The sequence below is a fragment of the Trichechus manatus genome, unplaced genomic scaffold (genome assembly GCF_000243295.1).
Source record: "Trichechus manatus latirostris isolate Lorelei unplaced genomic scaffold, TriManLat1.0 scaffold00133, whole genome shotgun sequence".
Classification (NCBI taxonomy): domain Eukaryota; kingdom Metazoa; phylum Chordata; class Mammalia; order Sirenia; family Trichechidae; genus Trichechus; species Trichechus manatus.
In genome coordinates this window covers 7,240,640-7,260,258 of record NW_004444069.1, presented here as the reverse complement: position 1 = coordinate 7,260,258, position 19,619 = coordinate 7,240,640, and the positions used below count along the sequence as shown (strand labels likewise).

Below are 19,619 nucleotides of genomic sequence, written 5' to 3'. Positions count from 1 at the left end.
CCCCCCCCCGCCAAACTGTTACCCTGAGTGTTACCGTCAGGAGCAATGACATCAGGGTTTTAAAACAACTTGTTATTCGGGGAGTAATCAGTTGCAATTAGGCATTAATTAAGTATTATGAAAGTTGATTATTTAAGTGAATTCGGCTTTCGACTCTCCGACTATGGTGAGTACCGGGCGCGGGGCGGGGGGAGCAGGGGGGCCGCTGGGGCCCCGGGCCAGCGGGGTGCGGGGCGCGGGAAGGTCGGCCAGGCGGGCGTCCCCGGCCCCCAGTGCCCGGCCGGGCCCCCCAGGAAGGCCGCGTCTATAAATAGTTTCTCTTTTAGTTTAATAAACTCGCGAGCACGGTGGAGCGACTCCGTGTGCAAAGCCGGGGCGCGCGAGCAAGCGAGCAAGCGAGCGAGAGGAAAGAAACTTTCTCGCTCTCCCTTGCTCGCCGGCTCCCTCCTGGGCCCTTCCTGATCCCCCGGGCTCCGGGGCTCTGTTCGTCTTGCGATCGCTGGGGGAGGCGAGTCCGGAGGGGGGGATGGGATGGGGGGGACTAGAGGGACACCTCGAGCCACTAAACCGATTTTCTTTTTCTTTCCTATTTTTCTTTCTTGGGCGTTCCTCGAAGAGTTTGGGACCAAAGAGAGAATGGATCTCGGCACAGGTACCGGCCGGTGGGAAGCCCGGGAAGCTCTTTCACTTTTCTTTCGGTTCTTGGACGGAAGTTCTTATTTTTAGCCCAATGAGGTGGCAGCTTAGCCCGGGTGGGGGCGGCCTGGGGAGGGTCGGGGGCTGGCTGCCTGTGCTCGCCCTGGTTTCTGGATCGCAAGATTTCGGATGATACGATTGTTATTATTTGGTACTTGCTTACCGGCTGTGACTAATTTGATGCTTGTCATTATGAAAGAAGCGAGGGGGGCGGGACCTGGGGGGCACCCAGAGAGAGGAGTTAGGGGGTTTTGGTGGGGGTTTTTGCGCTCCGTGTTTTTTTGTGTAGCTCCGTGTTTTGTGTGTGTGTGTGTGCATGTGTGTGTTTTTCCCCCTGCAAGGTCTATGTCTGGCTATCGGGTGTGTGTTATTTTTTTAGTGGGGGGTGGTTTAGTTTTTGAAGGCAGCGTCCTGTTGGGAAAGGTGGTTAGTCTGGTTTCGGGGCGACTGTCTCAAGGTAAAGGAATTTAATTTATTTGGGACAAGACTGTGTCGGATGATCAAGCTGCTTATTATGGCTAATGAGTATTTTTCACCTGAGAGTCTGTGGGATGAGGCGGCTGTTATCAGTTCAAAGTGAGGGGCCCAGGACTCTCTCCCCTGTTCCCCTTTACAGCCCCCACCCTGAGAGGGGGTGGACCAGACAAACTATTAAATGTGAGTGTCTAGGTTTGGGGCACCTCGGCTAGGGCTTCGGATGGTATGGCACTGGCCTGGGGCAGAGTTGATCCTGAGGTTTTGGTGTTTTATTGGTTTCAATCTGATTTTACTCAATGTTTCTCTTCTCTTCCCATCTGGGGTTCCATCCTGAGCCCAGAGTAAAGTTTATTTTAAGCTTCTTATGCTTTCCATTGCCCCTCTGTTGAAACCAAATTTTAACCAGGGCCCTTAGATCCTGGGCTGTCAAAAGCCGCCATCTTCTTCCTAAATTAAAAAAAAAAAAAAGTAATAAACAGATCATCGGTTGAGACTGACCTCTGAACCCTTCTGCTTCGTTTATAGCATGGGTAGTGTCAGTGGCTGTTAGAGTTGTTGTTTGTAATAGGTACAAGTTCATGGTGTCGGTCCTTGGGACAACCATGTTGGGATCCATGAACTGACCTCTGACCTTCTGAGGTCAAAGGGGAGTAGGCAGAAGGCAGCACTGGGGGCCCCAGAGTAGGTGTTATGGTGGCAGGCCATAGGAAAGGGTGTGTTAGTGGTGTTAAAACAAAACTCATATTAAGTCAATAATAGAATTTGATTGAAGTTTATTGAATATATGATTTGTAAATCAGGGTAACATGTCAACTACCCACTGCTGTCGAACCAGTTGTAACTCATAGCCACCCTATAGGACAGAGTAGAACTGCCCCATAGAGTTTCCAAGGAGCGGCTGGTAGATTCAAACTGCCAGCCTTTTTGTTAGCAGCCAAGCTTTTAACCACTGTGCAACCAGAGCTCCAACATGTCAACTAGGGAATCAGAAATGTTCCAAAGAGAAAAGAACTTTGAAAGATTCTTATACCCTATCTTATCAACACTGCCGTGGAAGCGGGGCCAGAACAATGTTTTCATAACAACAGTTTACCCTAAAACACAACTTCTAGTCCAACCCTGGAGTTTCTGTTTTCCAAAACTGACTGGTTTCTTCAAAAGAGCACAATGCCCAGGGCAGATGGTCTTTCCTAATTCGCAAGACTATCATTAGACATAAAGGTGACTTTTAGGAGACCAGTCAGTTCGAGGCTCAAGGTTCAGTCACCTCAGGGCAATAGCCTGGGTGGGTCATCTCAACTCCATGGACCCCAAAATCTAGATTCCAGGAGAATTAAAAACTGTTTCTCGGTGGGCAGGGATAGATCATAGAGTTTTAAGACTCTGCCCAACCAGGTGTGATCTTGGCTAATTGGATATGGAGATGCCTCAGGATCCCTATGCCCAGGAAGGGTGTGACACCACCTGCTGGGCAGTGATGAAGGTGTCCAAGGCCACTGCTGCCACCCTGCCCCTCCCTGCCCTCCATTTCTACAGAGAACCAGCCCACTCCCACCTCTAATCAGGTACCTCATCACCTCCCTCTCAGGCCCCACCCCCTTTCTTCAGAAATGGGGCCCCCACCCATCCCAGCCAAAAACCAGACCTTAGAGATGAGCTGGGGCGGTAACGCACCGCCCCTCACCTGGGCTGGGCAAGCCTCTGCTTGCGGGGCGGGCACATGGGTCCCAGGAATTACTCAGCTGGAAGGAAGGCCCTCCTCATCTTCCTGCTGACATCCGGAGGTGCCAAGTTGGCTCCATCCTCCCGCCCTACTCCATCTAGTCCCTCCCAGTGTGCTGTGGGGGCATGACTCCAGAGCCTTTGTGGGGGGTGTCCCGACTGCAGGAAGGACTCCCAGTCCTGGCGGGAAGCGGTGACAGAACCTCTTGTGGCATCTCTCCTGGGCCTTGGGGAGCCTGACTTCTGGCACTCCAGGGACAGTTCTGAAAACTTTTCCTAGAAGTTAGAAAGGCCGCTGAGGTCAGCTGGTCCCTCCCAGGCCTGGACTCTGGCCACTCAGTGAGGGGAGGTCCAGGGTGTCACAGTTCTGACTTTTCCTGGAGGAGTCATCTGGTGATAGCATCTCAGCCTGTTCTTTGAACTTGCAAGTTTCACTTAATTTCAGAACTTCAAAAGAAAAGCACTTTTTTCCTTCTTCACAAGAAAAAAAGCAGCTGAGAACTCTCAGATCCACTCTGAGCCCACCTTCGGGCTGACTTCATGCTCATCTTCAGAAGCCAGGAGCTCAACCTCAACATACTCCTGGATACAGGCAGGGCCAGGGCCTCCTCTCTGGCCAGGGGTCATTGCTGGTGCAGTGTAGGTCTCTCTTCCTTTGGGGACACCTTGGGCAGCTTCAAAAAGTAGGCCTCTCCAGCACCGTACAAGGCTGGAGATGCAGGCCCCAAAGGGTTGCTGGCACCAGGGACCCAACAAGCACTGGATTACGAGTTAAATTGCTTCGGACGCGTCTAGATAGGGAAGCACTCAACCATAAGTAATTCAGTGGTGGGAGAACCATGTCTTCTCGGGAGGGGACGTCAGGACCTCAAGACCCTCAGGGGCCATGTGGACCCCTGTTCCCCCACCATAGTTCAGCCAAGGGCTGGATCAATCTGGACGTCTTTAGCAATAAAAAATGCCGATGTCGTCCTAATTCACCAGGCCCCGAGATGACAGCAAATTTACATTTTTTAATTAAACTAGCAGCCAGTTTTTATGAGAGGGGGTTGGGTTATGCAAATCAAATGGTTGTGTACGGAAGATTAGGAGAGTTTGGGAATAAATTCCACAAATGCTAATAAAAAAAAAAAGTGAGAGAGAGAAGGAGGGAGGAGAGAGAGGAAGAGAAGAGGACATGGTTCCATTAGGCCCTTTTAGAGTGATTTCCCTGGGGGAGGGAGCTGGGAGCAGGGAGGGGGTGAAGGAGGAAGCTTTCAGACACAGGTAAATCCATCTTGCAGTTGGGAAGTTCCCCAGGATTAGACCCCTACCAGGCTGATTCCCAGGCCCTGGAAACCAGGGTGAAAAATGACTGAAAAAAGCAATAGAGCTGGGAGCAGGAACTTGCCCCTGAGTCTCAGAAATCTGGTTGTAAGTACCCTTCTCTCCTTAGGGAGAACTGAGAGGAAAGGGAGGAACTGTCCAGGACTAGAGCTGTGGCCTAGAGGATCTAAAAGGCTTCAGCAAGGTCAAAGGCCAAGTAGGCAAGAGAGCAGAGTTCAAAAGGAATGCCACAGGCTGCAGAGGCAGCAGTGAAGGGTGGCCCTGCCCTGCTTGGCACTGCTCTCGCACCGTGCTGTTGAGGTGAGGCAGTGGGAGGAATGGATGCCCATTCCTTGTGGCGCCAGGCCTACTTTTTTGTCCCTGGGATGAGCTCTGCAGGGACTCTAGGCTGGGACCCCCCTTGTATTGCATATAGACTCCCCTGGCCCAGGCTCCTGCTATGGGAGTGGGTCAAGGGAGCTGAACTAGGTTTGCTTATTATCCTGGTTCTTAGAGTGGAATTTCCTAGTAGCCATGTGCTTTGAGGGCACAGAGTCTCAAGGTAGGAGAAGGAAGGCTGCAGACTTCTTACAGGCGGTGTCTGACCCCAGGGAGCAAAGACCTTAGCCTCTCCAACCCTGCCCCACTGTGCACTGCTCAGGCTTCTGGCTGGAGGCTGCCGTCTGGCACTGGGCATGCCCCTGCCGCCCTGGGTATCAGCCGCCTCCAGGCTCACAGAGCTTCCGTAGGCCCAAGCTCAAGGCCAGGGCCTTGCCAGGAGTGGAGACTTCTAGGAACCCTGCTAGCTCTGGTTATGCCTTAGACCCAGCATGTACCAGGGAGTGGGAACTTCATGTGCTGTATCTGGAGGAAAGATTCCAGGCCGTGTTTGGGATAGAGCAGGTTGCCCTTGGTTTTCCTTCCTAGAGCCTTTCGCTGGCCAGATACACCCACTCAGCTAGTCTTAGGTGGGGCCGGTCCCTGCTGTCAGGTTGGGCACCAGTTCTGCCAGTCTGCTGCAGGGGATGGGTACGTTGGTGCCATCTTGGCAGGAGGGAGCAGTCAGAGCCAAGGACAGACTGGGCTGTCTTGGAAGTGGTGAGTTTCCTGGTACCATTTGAACAGAGGCTAGAGGAGCACTGGCAGTGAAGTTTTGAGGGACCCAAGCATCAGATGACCTCTAGTCTCTGGTTCTCCAACTCCCAACTTGATTTTATCAGGAGGACTCGGGCGATCTTGGGGAAAAATGTTGAGTGGATGAGGCAAGAAGTAGATCATTTGGGACCTTCAATTCGATGGCAGGCATCCGAAAACAGGCAGCTCTGGACTGGGACAAGGCCCCTTGAACCAGCCCTAGTACTAGGCATAAGTCATCAGAGCAAAACTCAGGATAAAATGGGTTCGGAAGGATCCCTACAGGCACCCAACCCAGGCCCTTTTTTTCTGGTAGACCCAGCTAGGGGAATCCCTTAACCTTCCTCTCCAAGAAAGGCGTTGGGGGGGCTGATATTAGATACCTCTCCCAGCCCTCATCCTCACCCACCCCCCTAACAGCCAGGGAATCTGGCTAAATCGCAACTGGGTTTTCACAATGGAAAAATAAAATAAACAGAGGCACCTTTGGAGGACTGAGTCATGGCAGCAGTATCTTCTCATTAAAGCTGCTGCCCCAGGCTGATGTCCCTGCCTGCAGTCTGGGCAGGGGATTGAGTGGGGCTCAGAAGCTCTTGGCCCCGCCTCCTCCTCCCACTGGACCCTGCCAATTAGTGATGCCCCACCCCCATCAGCCTCCTCTGGCCACCCACTATTCCTGGAGGGATCAGGCCATTTCTCCCTGGCCCCCAGGCCTGGTGTTGGAAACTGCCCTGAACTGCCCTGGCTGCTCCACTGCCTCCTCTTTCTGCCCTCCATGAACTGGCTTTTACACCTTGCTGCTCTGGTTGCTGTCACTGCCTCCTCCTCCTGCTCCTTTCCCTTCTCCTCCTTCTCCTCATCCTCAGACGAGGAAGGAAGTGGCTCTGTAGTAATTACCGCCTGTGGGTCCCCAAGGCGAGCAGCAGCTGTTCCAGGGTAGCTGGGCCAGGGTACAGCAGGAGCAGGAGGGAGCTAGGAAGGAGGAAGAGGGCCGGTGGCCCCAGTGAACAGGGAAGAGCAGATGGCTTCACCTGCATTGATTCTGAAAGGAGGCAACTTGGAGGTCCAGCATGTACCCCTCTGGCCACCTGGCCGTGGGATGGAATAGCATCCTCACACCCCTGAGGACATACCGTTCCCTGTGCAGAAGAGACTCTATGCAGGTGGTGAGGCCCACAATCTAGTGAGCATTTGGGGAGTACCTGCTACAGGAGATGCAGTTCTTCCCAAGTTTGCAAGGCCTGCCTAGGGGAAGGGCGCAGAGACTCATTTCTCCATAGCACCCAATGGAGGGTGCAGGGAGCATTGGGAAGCAGTGGCATTTGGACTTGAAAGGATGGGAGGCATTGGGACAGATGGAGACAGGCAGACAGGAGGCACTTCCACCGCCCCCCACCTCATCCTTCGAGGCTTCTATCAGCCTCTTTCTTTGCCTTGCACCCCTTGCCCACTCTGAGAGCAGAACTCAGGTTGCCACTGGGGATCCAGAGTTTGCTGCCCTTTTTTTGTCCAGGCCATTCAGCTCTGTGAAGCTAGGCCCTTCCTGCCTACCTTTCTTGCCCTGCCCCCCACCTCCCCAGCCTCACACCGGGTTGGCCCTGGAAAGAGATAAGAGATAAGAGGCTGGCTGGGGACCTGCTGCTGTGAGCATCTGGTTATCCCCATGACACTGGTGTGCAAGGGCAGCTCTCAGACTCTGTGTGCCGTGGCTCCGAGGAGGCCCAAGCCAGGGGCCTGGTTTTCCTCTGCAACTGCTGCTCACATAATGGTGACCATTAGGCCTTACTGTGTTTTGACATCTCCTCCCAGTGCTTGGTATAGGGCTGGGTCTCGGCTGTCCCACTGTAACTGGAGGAATTGATTGGTTGACGTCCCTCTTCCCCAAGTGCTTCCCCTGCTTCTCGGTGGGAGAAGAAGGAGGAAAGCAGGAAATGTTGGGCAATTCCCTTAGGACCTGGGTCTTAGCTCCTCAAGAGCTTTCTAGAGCTGGTTTACAGGAAGGAATGGGGCTGGGATTAGGATGACCTGAAGAGGGCAAGGGTGTAGAAGGATAAAGAGAGGAGTTGTATGGTTGGATGGGGGCCCCGCCATCAGCTTCTGGAACCGTGGCTTGGGGCTAGGAGGGTCTAAGATACAAGGTCAGACCTGACCCTGCAGTCTGCTGCCTGGTAGGGTCAGGGGGGCAGTAGCCGGTGGGTGGTCTGGGACTCTGCTACATCCTCCCTTGCCCACTGCCATCTCCCCTGCCTGTGCCCCCTCTCCCCAGGCAAACCATACCTCAGTGTGTCTGTCCTCTCTAGTTCCTGCTCCCCAGTTCCAGGGACCCTCCAGCTAGATAGACCTAGCACAGGAAGTGAGGCCAGAAAGGAGAGGTGTGGGCTCATGCTGAGAACCCACCCAGATTGCCAGGGCTTCGACCTCTGCCCATGGTGTGGTGTTTGGGCTGCTCCTGAGCTGGCTGTGGGGTCTTCTCATAGGCCGCCTCCTGGGTTCTCTTCTCACCCGTCTGATCCCGTAGGTTCTGCCAGTGACCTAGGCTACGGACTGCTGAGACCCCTTCTTAAAGCCAGCAGGGCCCTCTCTAGCTGCCTTCTTGGCTGAGGTCAGGGCACTGCCTGGTGCGGGGGCGGGGGACAATTTGTGGCTCCAGCAGACCAGGGAGTCCCAGAGAAACCTTCCTGAGTTGAGCTTTGGCCTGCGTTGACCTTTTACGGCTTTCTCCATGAACCAAAGGGTCCACTGGGAGGGAATGAGCTGCAGAGACTAGGTGACAGATGTAGGAGCCAGACAATGCATTAGGTCAGGGGACTCCTGCATGGTGAGAAAGCAGGAGGCATCCAGAATGCCAGGAAGGAGAGAATCTGGAGCTTCATTGCACTGGGAAGTGCATCTTCTCCTTGGCTATGATCTTTATCTCCTGCTTGGCCAGTACATCCCTCCCTGCCACGCCCTCAGTGCAAGAGCCCAAGGACCCAGCAAGCCAGGAAGGCTACCTCAGAGAGGGGAGCCTCAGAGAGGGATGGACAAGGTGTTGCACTGCCCAGCAGGGGGCGCCCTGCTGCATCTGCCCCATTTCTTCTAGGGAGAGGGAAGCATGGTCTCTGACCTGGCCCAAGCCTTCTGGCCGTGGGTAGGGGGAGAGGCGCCTTCCGTCCCCACCCCCAGAGGTTCTTTGCGATGAGTTTGTTTTGCCAGGGTGACCTGTTTAATCATCTCATTTTCTGGTGGCCGTTTATTCCTCGTTTCCACGGTTACGGCCCCATTAAGGGGAGAAGCAATAAGGCAGCGAGTCAAACAGGTAATAAAAACATTAAAGCCCATGTGCGTAGAGGGAGGATGGGCAGGTGGGAAGAGGGTTCAGTGAGGTGAGACGGACCTGGGAGAAGCAGGGGAAGGGGCTGCCTGGCTCTTCCTTGTCCTCCAGAGGCCACCGAGAGAGCTGGGGGCTGGTGACAAGCAGAGTCCAGCACCCCACTCCCCACCTCTGACTGAGCCCTTTCGGGGCCAAGACCCAGTGCTCAGCTTCAAACCCACTCTGAGTCCCGTTCTGGCCCCTTGGTCCCCTTGGCAACGGGCCTCCCGTTGGGAGGTACCACAGGAAGGAGGGGCATGGGAGTGAGAAAGCTTCCTCCAGGACATCCCCCACCCCTCGCTGGCTGTGGGACCTGTTTCCAGGCCCCACCTCACCGGCACTCAGAGTGGGTGGGGGATGGCTTCTGATATTGTTTTGCACTCTAGAAATTTTTTCTGCCAACTTTATCAGAAAGCATATTTGTGGTGAGTGCTGCTAACAGGGCCGGTCTGGTGAGTAAATATTCATGGTGTGGACGGCTCGGTGACCTTGAGAAGGAAGAGCCCAGCAGCGGGCCCAGGGCACTGGGAGAGGAGGCAGAAAGTGGGGCCCTTCCTGGGAAGGGGCAGACGGGTTTGTCCCCAGCAGCCTCTTTCCAGCAGTATGATCTGTCCCAAGTTCAAGTGACACTTCCGCTCAGCTGGGCTGTGTGACTTTCACATTCGTGGAACAGCCAGTTGCTTCCATGGAGGAGGAGCTGACGGATGCTTGTAGGGGCTCCATAGGGACACTCCATCCCTTCCACTCTCCTAAATGCAAGCTCAAAGGAAAGCCAGGCCCTGGGGCCCAGCCCCTCTGAACCTGGGAGCACGTGCTTCCCTCCGGGGCCCTCTTCCACCCTTTGCTGGATGCTGTAGGGGTGCCCCAGCCCGTCTGCTCTGCCCTTGAAGTTGGGGAGTGAGCAGACTGAGTGAGTGGGGCCAGCTGAGGCAAGAGGGCCAGGCTGAAGTACCCCCTTAGCCAGGAAAAGTGGGGGCAAGATAGGCATGGTGCCTTTGCCTTCTTGATCCAGCCTCTCTGGCCCTGGGGCCTAGGGTCAGTTGCTCAGAGAGACAAGCAAGAGAGAGAGATCTGCTCTAAGGGGCTCCCGTGGGTCAGCAAGGAGCCTGCCTTCTTTCTCTCTTCTATGATGTGGTCCCAAGCAAACTCATGAAGGTCTGTGTCTCCAATCATTCTTTTCAAAGCTGATTTCTGAATGGAGAGGGAGAGAGAGAGGAAGGTATGGGAAATGGGGGAAACCCTCTGGCTGGGAAACATGTCTTGGGAAAGGGCCTAGATGAGTTAATATTCCGATCAAATAATTAAAAATAGAAAATGCTCCCTCGACACCAGCTGCTGAGGCTTTTCAGCAACTGTCACCAGTGGGTTCATGGGGCAGGTGGTGCTGGAAAGGAGTTTTTCCACAAACAGCAAATATCAGAGATAACAGCATGCCCCCCACTTCCCTCCCAGGACCCAAGGCAGGTGTTCTGGGGCTCCCCATTCTGCCTGGCCTCTCCTCAGGGGCCCGGAGCCAGGGGTCTGCGCGCTTGAGGGCTGCCCCTCTTCCCTCAGCGCCCGCCGCAGCGGTGAAGTCATCGCCAGATGCCTCGGTAATTGCTTTAAGAGTCTAACTTAAAATAAGATGAAAACTTATATTCCTGGGTGAGGAGTAATTTCCCATCTAATAGTAAATTAGTGAAAGGATTATACCAGGGGGCCTGGCTGGTACACCAAGCTCATCTGATAAAATCCAAGTGTCTTAGGCCAAACAGTTCTAGGAGAGGCACAGCCCCCCAGGAGCTCCCCCGAACCTCAGTCCCAGGCCCCACTCCCCAGGTTCCTGTGGGGCTTGTTGATGCCTGCTGAGTTGGGAGGACCCTCTCTGGGTGCTCGCCGTCCTTCTCAGTGAAGGGGCTAGCTTCTCAGAATCAAAGATGGGCTAGGCTAGAGTCTGCACTCCTGTGAGCACTAGAAGGCTATGTCCACCCAGGTCAGTTCTTCCAGGTGAGAGCAGCACTTCTCTTGGCACCTGAGGCAGAAGCTAGTCACTAGTCACTGGGGAACCATGTAGTGAATGATGTTGCGACCTCACAGGAAGGTGACCAGCTGTCCCGGTTTGCCCAAGACTGTCCAGTTTCAATACGGAAAGTCACGTGTCCCGCGAATGCCCTCAGTCTCCGGCAAACCGGAGCAGTTGGTCAGCCCTGTTTGGAGGCAGGAGGTGGCCTCGGGGGGTGGGTGCTAGTTGAGTGGACTGGAAACAGGGAGGACGTTATGTACTAGGATATGTCTCTGTCCAGGGTGGGTTACTCAGCAAAAAAACCAAACCCATTGCCGTCAAGTCCGTTCCAACTCAGAGTAGAACTGCCCCATAGGGTTTCCAAGGCTGTAAATCTTTACGGAAGCACACTGCCATATCTTTTTCCCGTGGGGCAGCTGGTGGGTTCGAACCGCTGACATTTTCGTTAGCAGCTGCACGCTTAACCAGTGTGCCACCTTGGGTTACTAACAACTGGTTCCAACTAAAACCATGCGTACCGAACCAAGACCATGCTCCGCGGGCTGCCTTGGTCAGCTTGGTGTGTGGGAACTGGAGGGGGTGGGCACGCTCACCTCCCCAGGCATGCCTGAAGACCTCTGACTGGCTGAGAAAAGGACTGGCAGCTGTGGATCCCCACCACCTTAAAGTGGAATACCCTACCCATGTATAAGTATGTCAGAACGGTGCTTTGTAAGGATGGTGGTAAAACGTGCAGAATCACGCTGACACCCACCCTATGTGTTTACCTAGTGCTTTCCTTCCGAGAGATTCCCAGCACGCCACATCTAACATCTTCCTTCTCCTCAGTCCCCTAGGAGAAGGCCAGAGGGAGTTGCCCAGTTTCACAGGTGGGAAAACAAGAAGCCCGAAGATACTACTGAAGGGTTTTTTCCCAAATGCTGGGAGACAGACACTGAGTGCGGCTTCCCTCCCATGGGAAAGCGGGCTTCTCTGAGCATCATTCCAAATGGCAGAGTTGGGTGGAGGATGCACACATCTCTGGGCCTCAAGCATCCCATCTGTAATACATGGACACCATCCCTGGGCCCTCCTTACAAAATAAAATGAGATTGTTGATGCAAATGCATTTTGAGCTTTTTGGAGGAAAGCCTCCTCTGAAGGCATCCATTACTGCCTAGCTCCTGAGAAAGAGGCAGTCCATATTCGTGCAGGTGAGGGCTTCAGGGGAGTTGAAAACATTCTGATTTGTCCCTGGTGAAATGGAAATGAGTGGACTGGAAGCAGGGTACCTCAGGAAGAAAGTCTAAATGAACAGACATGCTTCTAGGAGACAGGTTCAAGATGCATGTTTGTCAGATATGTTTCTGTGTAAGCATAGACTTTGCTGGAAGGAAGAATTGGGACATTTCCCCCTGGTTCACAGGGAGATCGGTTCAGTTTGGCTCAGGGGTGCATATCTCCACTGGCCTTCATTGCTGCTAGAAGTAACGGGGTTACCTTGGAGACTACAGGATAAGCCTGCTGCTTTGCAGACCACTGTCCTGTGTGGGGTTTTAGCCTGGGGCTGAATTGAGTTTGTGATGGTCTTGTTTGGGTGTCATTGGCAGGATGACCTAGGGTCTTTCCCTGTGTTGACCACATTGCCTTCCGAGGTAGGGACCAGCCAGATGTTGACTTCTGCTACTTGAGTGGCAACCAACCCCACCCCCCACCCAAGAGGAAGGAATTATGGGGCAGTAGGACTGAGAATTCCTAGTCTAAACAACCCATGAAAGCATGCTCAGAGAGAGAGCCAAGCCAGAACCACAGATGGTGTGATCCACAATTGTAACTGTAAGGATGGTGGCTTTGAATGTTGCATGTTATGTGGCAGTTGCTGTTCAAGCAGGCAGATTGGTGAATTCCAGGCTGCTGGGATCTGAGAGGGCCTCCTTCCTTTCTCTTGTCTCTTGCCCCCAGGCTGAGGAATGGGGGTGGAGTAGACAGAATGGACAGGCAGCCCTGGAAAGCCAGGCATAGGAGAAGGAGGGAGGCAGCCAGCCAGGAGCTCCCTGCCTTGGCCACTCCAAGTCGCCATCCCCGGCTGGAAGTAACGGCCCCTCTTTAGGACCTCGTGGAGTCCCTCTTCCAGGGGCTGGCCTGCCTGATAGTCAGGGTCACTCTGGGACCTGGGGAGGGCTTCCCATGGATCTGGAGTGGAATTCCTCTCTTTCCACCCCTAGGCAGGGCCGAGAGCCCAGAGAAGGAGATGGGGATGTTTTCTGTTTCCGGGTCCCTTGGGGGCCCAGGGGCATATTGAGACAGGCTCCTTGCAGGGAAGGTGTTAACAAACAGCAGGTGATTAAACATGACAAGCGGTGACATTTCTGTGCAGGGTTCTCAGTCCCGGCAATGCCAAGAATGAAGCTATAAACCCTGACATTTTGTTATGCACTGAGAGGTTTTTAATAGACCTCTCTGCCTCTTCCCCAGTCAACTTCTCTTTAGCTTTTTCACGCACTGCCCCCACACCCAGTTGTATCCACTGCCCCACAAAACCTCCTGCCTCCCTCCCCCACTCAGCCTGGTCTCCAGGAGCTTTCCTGGACCCTCGGGTTCTAGATGTATTCTCTGCAGGTCTCCAGCCTCTCCCTCTCCTCATCCTCAGACCCCCTCCTGTAGCTGCAGGCTCGAGTGTGGGGTACCACCGCCCCCCATGGCCTCCCCTTCCTTTGATCTTTCCTGTTGCCCCTTCTCTCGCTCCCCCCTCCTGGATCCCTCACCTCCTTTTTTTGGGTCCTGATCTCACAGCCTCACCCTTAGCTGTGGCCATCCCAGTTGTCTGAGACAGCAGGTGGCTGTCCCTATGTCCTCTTTGTGCTAATAACATTTTAGACAGACTTGCTAGCGGGCGTAGGGAGATTGTGGGGCTTGGTGTGGGATTTCCCCCCATCTTTTTTTCAATTTCCTTCTCTCCTTTTTGGGACAGAGACAAGAGGTAGAGGGAGAGACTCACACTTCACTGCAAACAGTTGCTGGGTTTATTCAGAAAGGGACGGGGCGGCAACAGTTGTTCCTCTTGCAGAGAAGTGTTGGAACAACTGGGGCCTCTTTTGTTCTCTGGGCAGAGCCCTGTGAAGGGCGTTTGGAGGTGAGCTTGAGGCTCTGGAGAGTGAGAGACCCACAAGAAGGGGCTTCAGCCTCAATCTCACCCAGGGAGTCCTGCCCTCGCAGACAAGGAAGGGCCCTGGAACTCAGCAGGGCTTGGTACAGAGGTCAGGCCACACGCCCAGGCGTCCCCTCATGAACTTGAGAAGCACTTCTTTTTCTGTATTCCTCTCGTAAATACTTCTTGGGCCAGGCTTGCAGTCCATGAGGTAGAGGGATCATTAATTGAGTTATTACAGAAGTGCAACGGCAAGAAGCTGGGTGCAGTGACAGGGCAGGGGAGAACGATGCCCAACATGGTGTGCGATGTCGGAGGGCCTCGCAGAGGAAGTGAGCTTTCAGCTGGAACCCTTGACGGAGGAGGAGCCAGGCCCAGAGTTGAGGGAGGCATGTTTCTGCCCCTGAGGTGGTGAAGGCCTGAGGGTGAGAGCTGTGCTTGCTGGCCACGGGTAGAGGGATGGTGAAGTGCCACCCCACAACAGTTGTGCCCTTTTGATCTCTGGGTGACTGACCCAGAACTTGCTTCTCCATCCACCCTTTTCACAGTACATCCCATCTGTGCCAGGCAGGGTGTGTCAGGGGCATAAAGCCTGAGGCTCAGCACTACCCGATGGGAGGGAGAGACCCGGAAGTTGGTCAGTGCCACCAAGGACTGGGGATACTCCTGCTTGACCCAGCCCCTTGGTCCCCTTTGCTGATAAATTATTGACAAGAAGGCAGAGGGGGTGCAAGGTTCTAGGAGGAGCAGGAGACCAGGGGCCTGGGCCAGGGAGGCAGTGTGTCTCATACGTCTGCTCACAACCGCAGCTTCTTACCTCTTCCACCTGCTGCCTCCGAGGCCCAGCCTGGCATGCACTGCTGGAAGCCCCCCGTGAACCCAGAGTTGGCCTCTGCTTTGTGCTCTCAGCAGTGTTTGAAACGCGTTGGTGAAGGTGTGTCTCCCCACTAGACTCCAAGCTCCCTGAGACCTGGAACCACGCTCCCCTGAGCCCTAGGCCAGTATGGGCAGTGCTAGGAGGTGCTCAGGATACATTTGATAAACTCTACCGAGCCAGGGGGACTTGGAGTTCACTTCTGAGAGCAGGATGTGAGGGCATTTCACATGGCCTGTGGGCCCCTGGTGCCCAGATCACAGGCCCCTGAGACCCAGGTTGCTTTCCTTCCCAGCCTTTGTCTCCCTCTCCCAACCCAGAGTTGGCCTCACACCTTGTGGAAGCCATAAGTCCCACTGCCCTAGAAGGGCTCGCAGTGAGCCAAGTCTTTCGAGTGCTTCCTTCCCGACCTTGCTCAGCCTTTGCCCAGGATCAGGCCCAGGGCACCAACCTCCGTATTGGTTCCCCAAGAAAAGGAGGACCAGGCTGGCCTCTTGGCCCAGAGCAGTCATAAATGCTGGAGGGCAGATTTCAGCCGTAACTCCCCCTCTCCACCTTCACCCCTGCCTTGCCAGACTTGGCCTGGTGCCCTTAATGACACTCCTTGTCATCCACTTCCCAGAGTCTAGCCAAGACCCCCTGAAGGGCCAAGAGGCTCAGCCTTCTTCCCTCACTTGGCCACTGAGCTGGGACGGGGTGTTCCGCAAAGGGAGGGGAGGGGAGTCCCAGCACCAGGACTTGGCCCACTGCCCCGTAGATCCGGAGCCAGGTTTTACTATAATCCCTACATCCTGTTGCAGATCCTTAATCAGCAGGAGCCTAGATTGGGCTGGACCCTCTGGCGATACTTGGGGCTGTAGCCTGGAAAACCTGAAGTGGAGCTTCTGGAGTTGGGGTTGGGGGCTATGAGGAAGAGGCAGGTGGATGGGGAAGGGAGCCAGTGCAGCACAGGATGTGGACAGAGCCCAGACCTATCACCCACCTGACCCCAGGCTGGGGGTGGAGGAACAGCTGTTGTAGGCTGGGAACCAGGGCTGTGGGAGGGAAGGAGAGGCCCATGTAGGGCCCCCTGGAGATCTTGGGTCCATTTAGGGGCCAGAGTCTGTGGGAGCTGCCCCAGTGCCTGCCAGCACCATCGAGACAGCTGGCCCTGGAATCACTCTGTAGTGAACAACAACTCTAGCAGAGAAGAGCAAGAGGGGACCCTGGGTGATGTGAGCGCCAAGGGTCTCTACTGACCAGGGCCCAAACGCAAGGCAGGAAGTGTTCCTGGGCTTCTGGGAGATGTGTTTCCTGAGGAGGGGTGAGGCAGAGGGCCCAGGAGAATGATCAGCCCAGGTTTGGCCAGAACCCCAGGCCTATGTTCTGTCAGGAAGCAGGAACCCCAGACTGGCCGTTCCTGGACTTGGCCCATAGCTCCAGCTCCGCAGCCCCTCCCTTGATCCGGGGAAGAGTTGGGGGGCAGAGGGAGCATCTCCCTTCTGGACCTCAACTCCTGTCAGCCTACGGAGTCACAGTGGAGGAGAATGAGGGGAAACGTGTGGCCCAAGCTGGCCGTAGAGCAGGAAGCCAGGAATGGGCTGCCTGGCAGTGGGCGGGCGGGCAGACGGGCGTCTGTCCTGCCAGGGGCCCAGGCTGGCTCTGCAGACAGCCTCTTTTCTATATGGAAATGAAGAATTTAGGCTAATGGAGCTCAACCATCTCTAATTTTGCGATGGCAGGAGGATTTTGATTGAAAGTAATTAAGCAAGCTAGCTGTAAAATTAATTAAAGCAAAAGGGGGGGATTTTTTATTGGATTGGATAGCGATATAGCGTCTGTCAGGCGGGGGACGGATGGGGGTGACCTGAATCCTCTGCCCTCCCCCCTCCCACGCGGGACGTTTATGTCACTTTAATCTCCTTACAGCGGCTGCTGTGCATTTGTTTGAAATAATCAAGGAAATATGGTCAGAAATTGTCAGCTTTCAGATCTAATTTACCTGACGGCCCCTGCGCGAGCCGGCGCGGCCCAGGGAGTGAGCGTGCGTGAGCGGGCGGAGGAGCCCGAGTGGGCACAGAGGATACTGGCTCGAAGCCCCCTCCCTGGCCCAGGCCCTGCTGAGGGGCAATGAAGGTGCTGCCTGGGCTGGGGCCCCTCCCCAGGCTGCTCTCCTTTCTTGAACAGACCCCCTACCCCCACCCACCTGCTGCCTCTCCCTCACAATGTAACCAGCTTTAGGGTTTACGGAATATAGGATTAGGGAGGCGATTGTAATTCCTTATTCCAGATGGCTGACAACTGCTAAACCCCGCCACCATTTTAAAAATACTCCTAAATTAGTCCCCTCATGTCAGATTGTGGGGATGGGCTGAGGGGAGGGCGGGGGGCGTGGCAGTGTCATCCACAGTGCCCCTCTGACCTGCTGCCATCCCCACCTTCTCTCCTGAAGCTACCTGGGGGCTATTTGGGGACTGTGCTTCCCCATCCTGGGTGTCTCTGCCCCAAGTCCTTCCTCTGATCTGGAAGCTGTGACTTCCCTGTTAACTCCTTCGTAGCACAGCTCACATATTCTGGGGTCTTGGGCCCTGCAAGAGGAAGGGCCCCCAGCTCCGATGTGGGCACACCCTCCCATGCACACAGGTGCTCATGCTTCCCACGTGGTCACCCACAGACACTCCTACCCATTCTGCAGTAGGTCACCCAAGCAACTAGGACCAGGCTCCACTTCCTTCCTCAGAGAGTTGGGGGCCTCATTCAGGCCTTGCACCCTAGAAACACTGCTTCAAAGCCATTTGGTGTCCTGGCCCATGTCGGGCCAGTATGCAGCTTGAACCCTCTCCAGCAGGGGACCCTGTGGTGTTTGGAGCTGACAGGCCCTGGAGCAGTCTCCAGGGGCTACGCAAAGTTCCCCTGTAGAAAACAAATGTCCAGCAGTTTGAGTTGCTGGACATGAAAGTGCCCCAAATGAGACTCGGCCACCTGAATGCGTCTGGTCCTGATGAGTGAGCGGCCTGGGCTTTTGACAAGTCTCTCCACCTCTTGGGCCTTAGTTCCCTTCCAGTTCTAAAACTCTGTGCAAATCTAGGACAGCTTCACCCTGATGGCCACCTCCCTCGTCACAAGGTGTATGGAGCCTGAGTGCAAGCCTCCCTTGTGAGCTCCCTGTCTAGCCAGAGCGCCTTGCCTTCCCCCGGGACGGGAGAAGGTGAGGGCTCTAGAAACAGCAGGTTAGCAGGAGCAGCCTGTTTGCCTACCTGAGCATACCCACTCAAAGGCCTCTGTCCCCACCTGCCCTTCTCAGGAGGTAGGCGGGGCACGGTGCCACCCAAACACCCTCTGCCTTGCCCTCTGCTAGTCCTTCTGACCCCACTGAGCCTTCCCCTGCCCCCTCCTCCCACCCCATCCCGGGGCTTTGGAGCTGATGACTCAGATGCCGCCTCCTCCAGCAGCAGTGAGGGAGTTTGAGCTCCTGTCTCCTTCCAGCCTGACTCTTGAGCAGCTAGAGGTTTGGGAAACATCGCCTGCCCCCCTCTTGTGCTCTCTGCCTCGACCTCCACTCTCCCCTCACCATGAGTCATCCATCTTGGGAAGAGGAGACGGGAGAGGGAGGCCACAGTACCTACTCCAAAGAGGAGGAGGACAGCTGCTGGCTCTTCTCCATTTCCTCAGGGCAAAATCATCAGTGCCCGCAACCCCAGCGGCACTGAGGTCTTTGGGCCCTGTGTTCCCCTAGCCAGCTATGCCCAAAGGGGGCTAAGAGGCAGTGGCATGGCTGGACGCCATGGGGCTCAGCCAGAGCCAGAGTTCCTGCCCTTTGTGCCACCAGCTGCTGAAGAACCAGATCCCAGGAGACACGAGGTTAGAGAGAGTCTCTGGCCCCAGCCCAGCATCTCACCTCCACACGTGGCTCACGGCTGCTGATGGCAGCCTGGGCAGCTGTGATGTGGGGGAACTTGCCGAGAGACTGGCAGGGCTTTCTCTGGGCTTGATACTGGGCCGGGCTGCTGGTGGCAGGCTCCGGGGTGCAGAGTGGCTGTTGCAGAGAAAGGGGGCTTGAGCAGGTGGGCACACTGGGGCATGGAGCGAGGCTCCTTTGCTCAGAGGAGGCAGGGGGCATTCTCCTGGTGTCCTTGAGCCCATCCTTTGCTCTGCCCTGGTGGGACAACCGGAGCTTGGTGATACTGTACTGAAAAATCACTTTTTGGAACTAATCCTATGTGGGGAAGAGAGAACTGTGATTCTATAGTAGAGGGGAAGTATGAGTGGGTGGGCAGATGCAGCAAGACTGGCTGTGGGCTCTGGGATACAAGGTCAGAGGGCAGTCCTCGGCACAGACAGCATTCAGCCCAGGGAGCCTGGGACAGAGAAGGGTGAGAGGGAACTTCGGGAACTACGTCAGACGCCAGCCTAGCAGCACCCTGCTGTCCGTTACCTGCTGGGCATGGTTGTGTCTCCACCCCTGACACACGTGCTCATTGTGTCCACCAAGAATTCCTGCTGTTCCCTCTTCCTTGGCCCCCAAGGCTTTGAGGATAAAGCACTCTGCTCCTGGAGCCAGCTCTAAGTTGCCAGTCTGGTCCAGGTGGCCCCCCAGACTCCCAGGGTTGGATGCTTGATCCATCCCGATCCGCCTCTGCCTTCCCCTAAAGCCAAGAGCCTGAGCCTCTAGGTGAAACTTTTGGGGTATGTGGAGAAGGGGACAGGCAGAAGGACAACTGGCCCAGCCTCCTCACCCCAGGTGCTCTGGCCTTAGGGCAGTCCTCCAGGCCCAGCTCCCTCGGGACCTTGGGGGACAGGCACTTCCCCATTGAGGCCCAGCCTGGCCTAGCTGAGTGATTCCTCCCCTCAGGTGGGCCCAGCATGAGGTGGGTGGCCTGTCTCCCTCTCCCACATGGAGAGAGGAAGGCTCCCCCTCCCCGCCCCTAGTCCTTATTCATGCTGACTAGAG

General features: G+C 55.3%; 1 protein-coding gene across 2 annotated transcripts in view; it reads left to right on the top strand.

Moving 5' to 3' along the window:
• CASZ1 (castor zinc finger 1) overlaps nucleotides 1-19,619 on the top strand; it is a 154,536-nt gene that overhangs the window by 105,821 nt on the left and 29,096 nt on the right. The window contains exons 1-2 of one of the 2 annotated variants that reach the window (XM_012558063.2): nucleotides 14-166; nucleotides 617-652. In XM_012558063.2, the coding sequence (XP_012413517.2) occupies nucleotides 118-166; nucleotides 617-652 (85 nt within the window). In that variant the 5' untranslated portion in view covers nucleotides 14-117. Of the gene's footprint in view, nucleotides 1-13; nucleotides 167-616; nucleotides 653-19,619 lie in introns of those variants that run through there. The other variant, XM_004385159.1, reaches the window with a different exon arrangement.